The sequence below is a fragment of the Trichosurus vulpecula genome, chromosome 7 (genome assembly GCF_011100635.1).
Source record: "Trichosurus vulpecula isolate mTriVul1 chromosome 7, mTriVul1.pri, whole genome shotgun sequence".
Classification (NCBI taxonomy): Eukaryota; Metazoa; Chordata; class Mammalia; order Diprotodontia; family Phalangeridae; genus Trichosurus; species Trichosurus vulpecula.
The window spans coordinates 223,176,063-223,189,741 of NC_050579.1; the positions used below are offsets into that span (position 1 = coordinate 223,176,063).

General features: G+C 36.7%; 1 protein-coding gene across 1 annotated transcript in view; it reads left to right on the forward strand.

Moving 5' to 3' along the window:
• Nucleotides 1-13,679, forward strand: part of COL21A1 (collagen type XXI alpha 1 chain) — a 244,132-nt gene that overhangs the window by 221,067 nt on the left and 9,386 nt on the right. The window contains exons 23-24 of the mRNA XM_036765998.1: nucleotides 6,359-6,394; nucleotides 7,842-7,886. Of these exons, the coding sequence (XP_036621893.1) occupies nucleotides 6,359-6,394; nucleotides 7,842-7,886 (81 nt within the window). The remainder of the gene's footprint in view (nucleotides 1-6,358; nucleotides 6,395-7,841; nucleotides 7,887-13,679) is intronic.

Consider the following 13,679-nt stretch of genomic DNA (forward strand, 5'->3'; position numbering starts at 1 on the left):
CTTAATAAGTATCTTTCCCTTAGTTTCTCATTTTTGCTATTACAAAAAAGCTGCTATACATACACACAATACATATACGTGTGAACACACATATATGTATACACACATTACATATGTGTATGCACATATACACATTTAAAACTGCATTGTTTTGCATGGCTCTATCCTATATATATATATATATATATATATATATATATATATATATATATATATATATATATATACACATATATATATCATCTGTGTATACATATACATATATATGTATATTTGTATATATGTGTGTGTTTGTATACATGTGTGTATGTATGTATGTATAGTTATTGAGTTGTTTTCAGTTATGTCCTACTGTTTGTGATCCCATTGAGGTTTTCCTAGCAGTGGTTCGCCTTTTCCTTCATCAGGTCATTTTACAGATGAGGAAATAGAAGCAAACAGGGCTAAGTGACTTGCTCAGCGTCATACAGGTATAAGTGTCTGAGGCTGTATTTGAATTCGTGAAGATGGGTCTTCCAGATTCCAAGCCCACTATCCCCTATCCATGTGCCACCTAGCTACCTATATTCCTTTTCCTCTTTCTTTTATCTTTTTGTGATATAATCCTACTAGTGGGATAGCTGGGCTGTAGGTTATTGACTTTTGGGACATAGTTTCACATTCTTCTTCAGAATGATTAATGATTATACCAAATTATAGCTCTTGGTGTACCTGTTTTCCCATAGCTCCTTTAATATGTCATTTTCTTCTTTTATCATTTTTATCAATCTGCTGAGTATAAGGTAAAACCTTAGAGCTGATTTAATTTGCATTTCCCTAATTTTCAGTGATTTTGAGTATTTTTTCATATGGTTTTTAGTAGGATTTCTTCCTTTGAAAACTGTCCATTATTTCTTGTTTAAAAAAATCTCTCTCCTTTCCTCTCTCTCTTTCTCTCTCTCTCTCTCTCTCTCTCTCTCTCTCTCTCTCTCTCTCTCTCTCTCTCTCTCTCTCTTTCTCTCTCTCTCTCTCTCACGTAATGAATGTTCAGCACTGTGACACAATGCCTTAGCATGCATTTTCATGCATATTTATATCATGTGTTATTTAGGTGAAGGTATCCTAGAAAGTAGCTTTGATCAAGTTGCTTTTACCAAGTCTCTAGAATGCAGAGTAGAGGGTTGAGTAATATTATTTAGTGAATTCAGACAGTAAGAGTTATTCAAAAAATTAACAGTGCCATATCTATTCACCTTAATGGTCTTTACAGAAGCAAAGAAAACATAGTGGGTTATCAGGTATGGAACCAACAAAAAAAGATTTTGTCTGCTATAATATTAAGTATGAACACATATCCTTCTTAACAAATTGGTTAGTTGAATAGAATGAATGCCCTATATTTTCAGGTGGCCTAGAAATATTAAATGCTTGTTGAAGCTAATTCAGAATAAACTGTAGGTGAGATGATGGTATCAGGTAAATTGGAAAAGCAAGGGATTTGAGAGGAGAAGAAATAAAAAAATAAAACTCTACTCACTAAAAGATATGAACCATATATGTGTTCATTTATGGCTAATGTCCTGGGTGCACAGACCGTTTGCAGAATAAATGTCTATGCATTTATTATCAAGATTATATATGGTGTGTTTCCCCAAATTAATCATTTCAGTCCTCAGAGATTCACATTGGATTCTCTGGAACATATCCAGCCAGCTGGAGCTCTGTGCTCTCAAGCAATTATTAATTTGAACTCTGAGCTTCTATGTGGGGCCAAAATAATGCAGGTGAGGAGGGGAAAGAAAGATAGTCCAAATGTGTGGTTCACTGTATGAACTTGGATATGAACCTCACCTATGAGATTGGATAAAGTCTGATTTACATTTTAAAACACTTAAAATTAAGCCTTAATCTGAACCTGGTGAGAAAAGCTTTGCCTCATGAACAAGAAATCAATTATTTATTAACATTTATTATGTTCTTGGTGTATGCCAGGCACTGGGCTAGGTCCTGGGGATACAAAGATAAAACTGAAACCCTCTATGCTCTTGAGGAATTCAATGGTTGTAATTTCATAGACACTTGGACAGGAAACTGACTATTAGGAGTTCTATCACATTTTTAAAAATACAATATTTACTTTGGTGTACACACTTAAACATACACACACATACATTTCTTGACAGAATGTAAACTCTTTGAGATCAGGAAGTGTTTCTTTTCTTTTTCTTCCTCCCCCTTTCCTTCTTTCTTTCCTTCCCTCCTTCCTTCCTTCCTTCCTTCCTTCCTTCCTTCCTTCCTTCCTTCCTTCTTATGATTGCACACATTTAAAAAATACTTTAAAAAATCAAATACATGTTGCAATTTAAAAAAATCTCCAAATGTGTGAATATTCCTAATTAATTGTCTTGGATAAAGAGTCTTCTATGGTAAAAGCTTTTAAAAATATATCGAAGTTTATTTTTTTAAAGCAGGAAATGACAAATAAAAACCAAAAGTGAAATTACTCAGGAAGAATTCTAAGTGGGTGAGAAGACACCACAGGCGGACACAAGGAAAAGTTATTGTGGGTGGGGTGACTCGAAGTAGTTGGCAATTTTTTTAAGTACTGTAATGTAAAAAGTAACTAAGAAGGGGAAAGTGAGGTACAAAAGGATGGACAAATAATTAAAGATAAGGAATGAGGAGATAGTATCTAAAACAGAAATTAAAACAGAACAACAACAACAGCAATAAAACAATGAAATCTACAGAGGGCTTGGATGAGTTGATTTTAATTTCATGACACATGTTATTTCTTAAACGTGTGATTGTGTATTTCTGGCAAGCATTCTTTCTTGTTTGCTGAGGGCCAAAGAAAATTTTGGGAAAGGAACTTTCCTATTGGAAGAAGAGAGGGCAGAGGAGGGTCAAATTTCTTTTCCTGATCTCATAAAGTTCCTAAAGAGACTTCTGGGGCAGGACCCCTCCAGGGATGATTAAAGGCTATCTGGTGTCAGTGGGGTTTGCTTGGCAGGACTTCCATATGCCTGCAGAGACACTGATTACATCTCATAGCAGCAGTGGAACTGTTTAGTTCACATTCATTAAAACTCTAAAACCATTATTAGCCTACTTTTGGCCAGAAGAGTTCTCACAGTCAAAATTTTTACCTTTTACATAAATTTTATTTTTCCTTGCATAAGATGCATGGATTTCATGTACCCAATGCCCAGTATAATCTCTTTTTTTAACCTTGGATTTGGAGACAGAAGACAGGTTTAAATCTCAGCTCTGCCATTAAATTCCTGTGTTACCTTGGTCAATTCATTTCCTCTCTCTGGGTCTCAGTCTCTTCAACTGTAAAACAAGGATTTTGACTCCACAAGCTTCAGGTTTCCTTCCAGATTTAAAATGATATGACCCTGTAATTAGAGATGGCAGAATATAAAGTGGGCTGGCCTGAGAATCAGGAGAATATTATCCCAGTTTCTAGTTTTAAACAGCTGTGTGACCCTGAGCCTAAGTGAAACCTTCTTAAGTCTCTCTTAATTTCCTCATCTATAAAATGGATTGATTTTTAAGATCTCTTCTGACTCTAATATTTTAGATGTGGAATTGAAGGATCACAGAGGTCATCTTAAATAAAATACCTATATTGTTAGCATTTAAGTAACACTAAGGTTTGCAAAACATTTCCAACTATTATGTCATTTTTTTCACACAACAACCCTGGGAGATAGATGTTATTAGTATCCCTACTTTATTGCTGAAGAAACTGAAGTCTCTAAAGTCTAAGGGATTTGCCTGGGTTCACATAGCTAAGTCTCTAAAGTAGAATTCAAACTCAGGATTTCCTACTTCCAGGTCCAACATTCTAGCTACTTCGTCACCTAGTTGCCTTCTCCTTCAGTAAAAATCTCCTTGTCTGATATGTTGTAGAGGGCATTCTTGTTTAGGAGCACAATGGACTAGATGGCCTCTGGGGTCTCATCCTACTCTGTGATCCCAAATAAGTCCTTTTTGAAGACTTCAAACTGAGAGAAACTCCCAACTTGCCAGGCAGCCCTTTCTGTTTTTGGACAGCTCTGAATTGTTTGGGAGTTTTACCTCGTATTGATCTCAAATCCTCAGTTCTCTGATGTCATTATACTTTAATATCTCATGGATATAAATGGATACAATCTCCACTGAAGCAGATTGTAACTTCCTCATGACTTGAGTCATTGTCAATTGTCATGGCCTGAAATTTCACGCTGCCAACAACCTATTGAGGATCTGCTCTTGACTTAGCTAGCATGCTCCTCAGATATAGTGGCCTTTATAAGAGCCATCCTCAAATTCTTTCCAGCCTGGTAGATTCTTTTAGAGCTTGTTTTTGGCTGGCAGTGCCTTTGAGAATCCCATGTCACTGATGATACAGGAAGGCATCAGAGCAAGGCATTAAGGGAAACAACTGAATAGGAATTCTATCCTCTATGAAATGTACAATTTTTCTAGAATATGTTTTTAAATTAATTTTTTTCTGTTAATAAAATTTTATTTTCTCTCCCTCCTATGCCTCTTCCTGCCATTGAACAAAATGAAGAAAAGCAAAACTCTTTTCACAAATACGCATATACTAAGTACACTGGAATTGTAGTTGGTCATTGAATAGATTGGAATTTTCAAGTTGTTTAGTTTTTTGTCTTTACATTGTTTGTTGTTGCTTTGTTATATATTGTGTGTTTTGATATAAATTGTTCTCCTGGTTTTACTCACTTTATTCATAGCATTTCATACTAGTCTTGCCCAACTTCCCTGAAAGAGGCCTTTTTTTTGGAGGGGGGAAGGCAGGGCAATTGTTGTTAAGTGACTTGCCCAAGGTCACACAGCTAGTGTGTCAAGTGGCTGGATTTGAACTCAGGTCCTCCTGATTCCAGGGCCGGTGCTCTACTCACTGTGCCACCTAGCTGCCTCTGAAAGAGTCCTTTTCATTATTTCTCATGGTACAATATTAGTCCATCACATTCATGTCATAAATGTCATTTGTTCAGCTTTTAGCCAATTGGTGGTTACCCCTTTAGCTTCAAGTTCTTTGTACTACAAAATGAGGTGCCATCATTTTTGAACATGTGGGTCCTTTTCACTTTTATTTCTTTAGTATATAGTAGGGGATATCATTAAAAATAGCACACAATTCCAGAAGAGGAAGCCACAGTGGACTACACAGTTAGCCTAGACTTGGGTTCACACTGTGACACATGCAGGCTAAGAAACTTGGGCAAGTCACTTATTTCTTATTACCTCCCTACACAACTTTTAAGTCTATAAGCTGCAAAGAAGGTGCTCGTATAAAACTGTCAGAAGAAATCACTAGGAATTAACTGTGTCAATGGAATCACAGGAAAATTTTTCTTGAAAATTATTTTTAAAATATTTGAATATTTGATCCTTTGTGATTTGCCCAAACCCTTCATACTCATAAGCAAGTCAATTCACCTATTTAGAAATTAAGTACATCATTCTGTTAAAAATAGGCCTTTTGGTTTTTTTTAACCTTTTTTAAAGTTTTCCTTAATCAGGGGAAATAGAAGTTACTATAAGTCCTATATGAGTGTATCAAAAATTGTTTCTATTTGTGAGATTACACCGTGCAGTAGTCATGAAGGTAGGTGGCACATTGGAAGGAACACAGGTCCTTGAGCCAGAAAGACCTGAATTCAAGTCCAGCTTCAGAAAGATAATTAAATAGTTAACGCTAAATAGCAACTGTTTCTCTTTTGGCCAGGAACCCTAAGAGTCTTCCCCTCCCAATTTGATTCTTTTTTTTGAGTTTTGATTAAAGGGGCTATCCCTTGATTAATTTCTTAAAGAGGCTTATTCACTGAATGGGAGTAACCTCACTCAAAATGAGAACCTGAAAAGAACTTAGCCTGAAAGGGCCATCTCCAGTCATCCTGTTGAATATCAGACCACTACACCCAGATGGCTCTGAAGGACCCTCCCTCACTCAAATCAAAGTCAACTGCAAGTCATCTCCTCTTTGAAAATGAGGGACAAACATGACAACCTGCTAGCCATGTGACCCTGAGCAAGTCATATATCCTCTATCTGCCTTGGTTTCCTCCATTGTAAAATGAGGATCAAATGAGGTAATATCTGTAGAATACAGCATAGTATCTAGCATGTAGTAGGTGCTTAATAAATGTTTTGTTCCCTCCCATTTCCCCTTCATGCTTGACCAAGTACGTCCTAATTTATGATGTTATCTATAAATTTCTACTTCTAAAGTGCATATACCCTTTATTTTGTAATTGCCATTGTTAAGAAGTCATTCTTTGTCATTATATTCTTTGAAGGGAAAAAAATCCTTCAAGATTGATTATAATGAAAACTTAATCTACATCTTAATATTTTACAGGGTGACAGTGGAAACCAAGGTGAAAAAGGTCCTCAGGTATGGTACTTCCCATTTCCTCCAGCCTTCAGATTGATAGCATTGTCAGAGTTCACCTCTGCCATTCTCTTAAATAGTTAGTTCCTGTACTGTCACTAATTCTTCCTGTTCTTGCATTCCACATTCATCTCTTAGGTACTACTTGTATCTTTAGAATTTTTTCTATCTTCAGAGGTCTTTCTTTAGGGCCTCTCACCTAGGATTTAGCATTTTTTCACTTTAATGCTATGCTAGGAGATATGAATTAAGCTGTCTTCCTCACTAAAAACATATGGCTTAAGAAGAACTCTGCTATTCCTGTGGAAATTAGTGAGGTTCTGTCAGTTTGTTTTGTTTTATTAGGACTGCTAATTGGCATGGTAAGGGAAATTAGTATCCTATTTGATTGAAAATAAACGTTTTATGCAGTGAAACTGCTTGGATCAAAGATGCTCATGCACAAAGGGTATTAATTGATCTCTCAGTTGCCTGCATTTAGAAATACATTTTTTTCATCCACTAATCTTCAATTTAGTATCCTAATATCCACCATACTGACTTTTTAAAAAAAATGCCACACAAAATTTTTAAACTGGTTTAAAAGTAAACAGATAACTTAAAAGTAAACAAATGAAACTTCTCCCCAAATTTTTTCACGGGAAAAAGGAAAAAAAATATTAAGATATACATGAGATATGATAAATATTTTAAAAATAAAAACTGAAAAGTTCTTACTTGTTGGGGTGAAAATGCCTAGAATTCCCAGTAAATCTTTATTCCTATTAATAGCTTTAGTAATTATATCTGTAAAAGTGTCTACTGAAGATTTTTTTTCATTTTTATTGATGAGTTTAAAACATTACCTTTTGAATGCAGATCTTTGGGACTTCTGTACTTTCCTACTTCCCCTGTGAATTATGGAATATGATCCTGTGAATGCAGTTGGGACAAATTTCTCAGTGGTTTAGTAAGTCCCTAAAAGTGCCTCAGGATACTCTCTAAGATAAGTTGTACAGAAGGTCCCAAATCTGCTTTTGGCAAAGGGAGTTTCCTCACTGGGGAGCAAGAATTAAATCACAGATTTAATCTTTTTAAAGTAAATTTATAAAGTATTTAATGCACTAATGTGTATTTGGCAACTCATGTCTGAATTGCTGTGCATCTGAATTATCTAGGAATTCACATTTAGATAATTCCCCATTGTGCTTTATTTTTTCTTCTAAGTTATCATTTTCTACATTTTCTATCATCTTTAGTTCAATTTTCCTTCTTATTTCTTGTTATTTGTGAATTTTTCTGTGGGTTTTCCTCCTGGCACTTTGCCTAACTGATACCTAGATTATAGATCTGTGATTCCGGTCACATAGAATTTGTGACATTTTCATTTTGATTTGCTATTAATTAATAGCTTGTAGAATTAAATAGGATTTCCACACATGTGCTAATAATTTTTTATGTTCTTTTAAAGGGTCAAAAGGGAGAAAATGGAAGATCAGGGGATCCAGGACCACAGGTATTTTTAAAAAGAAATACAACAAAATTGAGTATCCTTTTAACAGGTATATCTAAAATAAAAATAAAGTTAATATTGGAGTTTGGATGTTGATTTTTTGGAGACATGAGCAAGCACAAAATTTTGGATCCCAAACAGATGACAACCCAGTGTGTTGTGTGCTTGCTTTTCTGGAGCGGGGGAGCAAGTCCTGCTGAGCGGGTTATAGGTCTGTTGTAGGTTGTAAGTCTCACTCATAGCTCTGCTTGCCCTTACATGTGATCTTGAGAGGAAAGAAACCACCCACATCTTGGAGTCATTTACTGAAGTCAAAGGAAACTCACTCTCCTACTGTGGATGGCAGCAGCTATGGAAAGAGAGGCCTGGGATTGTAGAAAGTAAGAGCTGGAAGAGACCATAGAGGTCATCTAGTTCAACTCTGGTATTTTACAGATGAGGAAAGCGAAGCTCAGAAAACTAAGACTTGTATAAAGTCATATGGACAGTAAATGGCACAAGTAAGGTGTTGCTTCCTATTTAATTGCTTCCTACTTAGTACTGTTTCCACCATGAAGTCTTGCCTCCCAAAGAATGCACTACATGGAGGGAGATGAAATTCCTGTTGTTCTTTTAGGTAGTTATAAAGAGGGGGCAGGAACATTAGTCTTGGAGATAGGAGGACCCAAATTCAAATTCTGCCTCTGACATTTATTAGCTGTGTGGCCCTTGACAGATCACTTAATCAGTCTTACCCTTGGTTTCCTCAGCTGTAAAATGGTGACAATTACCTACCTCGTGGGGTTGCTGTGAGTTTCAAATGGATTAATAAGCTTTGACTTCACATTCAAAGTAAGCAAATATATCTCAAAAAAAGGTCAGATATTTTTCCAACCTTAAAGTTCTATGTAAATGATAGCTATTGAAGGAACTATATTAGAACCTTGCTGTATAATGTGTCTATTTTGCTTGAAGGAAGCTCTAAATATCAATTAGAAATTAGTGGAAATAGAATTGTACTTTTTTTCAGCCAAGTTTATAGACCCCTTAAAATCTATCCATGCTATAAATAAAATAAATAAATAAATTTTAAAAATATAAAAAAAAATTAAAAAAAAACAAAAAAAATCTGTCCATGCTTCCCGTGGGTCAGGGATGCGCTAGTAAATGTTTAACAATTATATCTCCAGGGAAAAAAAGTGTGCATGATATACTTTTGAGTTTAATCTGCATCATTAACATTTCTCTATCACTTTCTTAAATCCAGAGTATCAAAAACAATAAATAAGGCTCTGATTTGTAGTGGTTGCCAATTTTTGAGGTGTATATGCTTATGCTAAAAATTTAATAATTGGCTCTGTAAGGTGATTCAAGCTGGTTCCAGTACACCCCTAGGTTAAGAACCACTGTTTAGCACAGTTCAGATTACTCAAGATAATTAGGACTACATCAGCTGTGGCTACTGCCTTCAGCAGCAAGAACGCCTGCTGCCTACTCCTTAAATATGTGTTCCCTCCCCGTATAACTTTCAAAGAAAATAAGAAGTCAAAAAGCATTTATTAAATGCCTCTTGTGTACCAGGCACTATGCTAAGTGATGGGGATACAAAGAAAGTTAAAAAGCAGCCCAGGCTCTCAGGAAGCTCGAAGTCTAATGAGGGAGATAACATGCAAATGACTATGTACAAATATGTGTGCGTGTGTATGTATGATACGTATGTATGTGTGATATACATACATATATATGTATATAAGATAAATGGGAGATAATCACAACAGTATCGTGGCACTTATGTTAAGGAGGATTAGAAAAATCTTCTTGCAGAAGGTAGGATTTTAGCTGGAGACCAGGGAAGCCAGGAGGCAGAAATGAGAAGGGAGAGAGTTCCAGAAGGATCTGCTTTTAAAAAGAAGAGATTGTGCTCTTGCAGGATTTGGCTCCTTATGAGTAAACTCTCCAAGATTTGTGGGAAAATGGCAATAAATTCCTTCCTGGATCCCATTGCTTTTCTTTAGAACCTAAAACTAAAAGAGTCAGTTAGTTGCTAAGTTCTAATAGTATGTGGACTGCCTGGTATCCCTGGGCGGTGGTGGTGGTGGGAGGATAGTGGGGGTGGGGTGGGGGTAGTGACTAGGGAGCAGAGCAGCTGTTCCTCCTGAGGAACTTATATTTGAGTACAGTGTAAAATATCTGAAACTCTGTACTGTGGCTGAATTCTCCCATACCTTTTAGTTTAGCAAGTCCTGCACATATGGATATTTTTGGCCTAAATGATACATATCAAGTCCAAGTGAATGTTTCTCCCACAAACAGCATAAATCTCTCTTTTTTAATGTATTCATAGTTGACAGCTGTTTTCATTTCCCACTGCAATTTAATTGTAATACTTTACATCAACCCTTTTTATCTGTTCCTCTAACTTAACCTTCTGTGTTTTTTGACTACAGCAGGATAAAGCCTACCTTCACTTTCTTAGTCTGTAAACATGTTTTCAAATTTTGTTGTAGAGTAAATTGGAGTATTAGGAATAGGGAGGCAGATACTTCACTCTACAGAATGTTTCTTATTGGGTTCCTTTAACCCCATGAAAATTAATCCACTTACAAATTCATATGTTTTGTTTTTTTAATTTATGAGAACGTGGTTTGTATTCACTTTTTTGGTGTGTGCTTATAACAGGCATGATTTTAGCCTGTTTTTCATTTCTTCTCTCCACTTAAATTTTTCACAATCAAAACATATCATAGAGAGTAATATGGCATAGTGGATAGAGAACTGGTCTTGGAGGCTGAAAAGTCTGGGTTCAAGTCCTACCCTTGACACATACTGCTTTCTGACATCAGGCAAGGCCCTAACCTATCATTGCTATAGAATATTCTAGTGAGCACAGAGATGATGCTGATCTGCCTGAGAAAAGGGAGATTTTTAAACCAATGAAAGCCAAGGCCCAGCTTTAAAAAAGTATATGATATTGAATGAAGCTGTCAAAACTAATTTTGACACTTCTTATTGTATTGTAGCCTGGGCTTCTCTGGGCCTGTTTTGAGCAGGCCCAGAGAAGCTCAGGCTACAGTATTTTACATTGCCCTGTCACTAATCAATATCACACTTAAAAATTGAATTAGTCAATGTTAATATGTATATACTAAACAGTTACATCTGTATGCCTTGGACTTGAACTGAATGTCTGTAGCCCTGATGAAATAAAAATGTAGAAAATCAGTGTTTTTCATTGTCTTCCTGTGGTCTATATTATCTTCAATGTAGCATTTGATTCCTGTGTGGAAGTCATTGGTGAGATTGAAATTAAGATAAACCCCCTTAAGGCTAAATGTCTGGGCTAAAGTAAATGATCTAATGCTGTTTATGACTCAAGAAGATGCAAGTGTTTTCTCCTTCACGCTTAAGTCAATACGGGCAATGCTCCTCCTGTAGGATGGTATAAGGTGTAATGCAAACTGATTACCTTAATCACCTAGGTCACAACTGGTGGTGTGATTTAAGTACTAGAGGAACTGAGAGACCACTCTGATTTGGGGGGAATAATTTTTACTGCTTTTACCACGTAATGCAAATTAATAGTCAATAAACATTTAAGGCCTCTAGGTTGCGTAGAATGTAGTCCAGGTGTCCCTAGACGAAGAATCTCATTGAAATGTAGCATGGGTAATGGAAGGTATGCTGGCTTTGGAGGAAGAAAGAGAGCCTGGGATCAAAAGCCAGTTTAACTACACATTACTTGTGTAATGTTGGACAAGTCTTTTAACCTCTCTGGGGTTTCCTCATCTGTAATATGAGGAAGTTGAAGTCAGTGGCTTCTAAATCTTGGTACTGATGAGACAAAGATAAAAACATCCTACCATCCTTGTTCTCAAGGAGGTTACATTCCACTGGAGGGGAGGGATAGGGTAGACATGCAAGTACTCCATCCAAAATAAGTATATAATACAAGTTATAAAATCAAGTTACAAGATCAGGACAAAGAAGAGATCTCAGCAAAGTGTTGTAGTTAAATATGAGGAGGAAAGAGCCCATGCAGGTGGAAGAGAAAGGGGTATATGGACAGAGCCTTGAAGAATTCTAAAGGGAAATGAAAAGGAAGTGTTTTGCAGATGTTGTTGTTCAGGCGTGTCCAATTCTTCAAGACCCCATGGACCGTAATGTCCAAGGGGTTTTCTGGGCAAAGATAATAGAGTGGTTTGCCATTTCCTTCTCTAGACAGTTGAGGCAAACAGAGGTTAAGTGACTTGACCAGGCTCACACAGCTAGCAAGTGTCTGGGGTCAGATTTGAATCATGTCTTACTGACTCAGGCCCAGTCCTCTGTACACTGAGCTATCTAGCTGCTTCCATCTGGCTGCAAGTGTAAATGCATAGGTGTGGGGAAAGGCATGCTAAGTTTAGGGTACAGCTTGTTATTTGATTTGGCTGGAACATAGGGTGCAAAAAAGGAAGCACTGTGAAATACTAATTTTTGAGAGCTAGATTATGGAGAGCCTTGAATACCAGGCTAATGAATTCATATTTTGTCCTGTTGGATGAAAAATGGATTGTGATACCCATTAGTAGAAAGTAATAAGGTAGGATCTCCCCATGGGAAGGGGCTGGTGCTGTAGTTTCACAGTGTTTGGGAAGTTGTCCTAATGACAATGAGTACTTACCCAGCCCACCTGTGCTTTAGCTCAGGTTTTTTAAGCTCAGTCTTTAATTTTCAGTGTAGAAAATCATTCACTTTAAGTATTTAATGCATTTGTCACGAGCCTCACTCATTTATTTTGCACCAACCATATACTCTTGAAAAATCTCCAAACATACAGCTTGTACCTCATTTCACATGAAGACTCATATTCTTCCCCAACATCCTGTGACTCAAAAGGAAATAATTCCTGCATCATGGTTTAGAATACTTTTATGATAGAGAGATAAAGGAGAGAGAGAGAGGGAGAGAGAGAGAGAAGAGAGAGAGAGAGAGAGGGAGAGAGACAGACAGACAGACAGACTAGGTAGCTCAAATCCATCCTTAGATATTTACTAGCCTGTGACCTTGGATAGATACATAGCCACTGCTTGCCTCAGTTTCCTCATCAGGAATATGAGGATAATAATAGAAACTAATTCCAGTGTTACTGAAAAGATAAAATAATATTTGTAAAATCACTGAGCACATAGAAGATGCTTAATAAATGACTGATTCATTCATTCTCATTTATTACCAAATAATGTGTGCCTGTCAAGCAGTCCATTCTGTGTTCTCAGTGTAACAGCTAATGATTGCCCATCACTTTACGCTTTAGGTTACTGTATTGGTAATTAGGGTGGGACTTTTTTTTTTACTGTTTTTCGCTTTTGGAGCATTGTTGTAATCAAGTGCCTTTGATGAGTCTGGCCTTTGTTTCTTTGATTAAATTTGGAGTCTTTGATGACCTGCTTACCTCAAGGGAAAGCCTAGTTCACACGGTTTTGAGTCCCATGGTTGTGATGCCTTTGACCCTGAACAGGGTATATAAACTCAGAGGTTAGTGTTTTGTTTGGGGCTCTCACTCACTGGAAGAGTGTTGTGTGATTTGACCAGATGAGACTCTGGGTAGCCGTTGTTAAGGAGCACCCCAGATTTGAAGACACAGATGTTGGTGCTTCTCTCTCTGGTAATTGTATGTATTGCTGTGGACACATAGAAGCCTGTCTAATGATTTGTGTTTGCTCTGTTTGCGTAATGTATGTTTGTAGTTTCTGTTTGTATTTGCTCTGAAGTTCAGGGTGCTGGCTTTTCCCCCTGAATTAAGTGAATGATATATGTATGTTTAATTAAAATAAGATT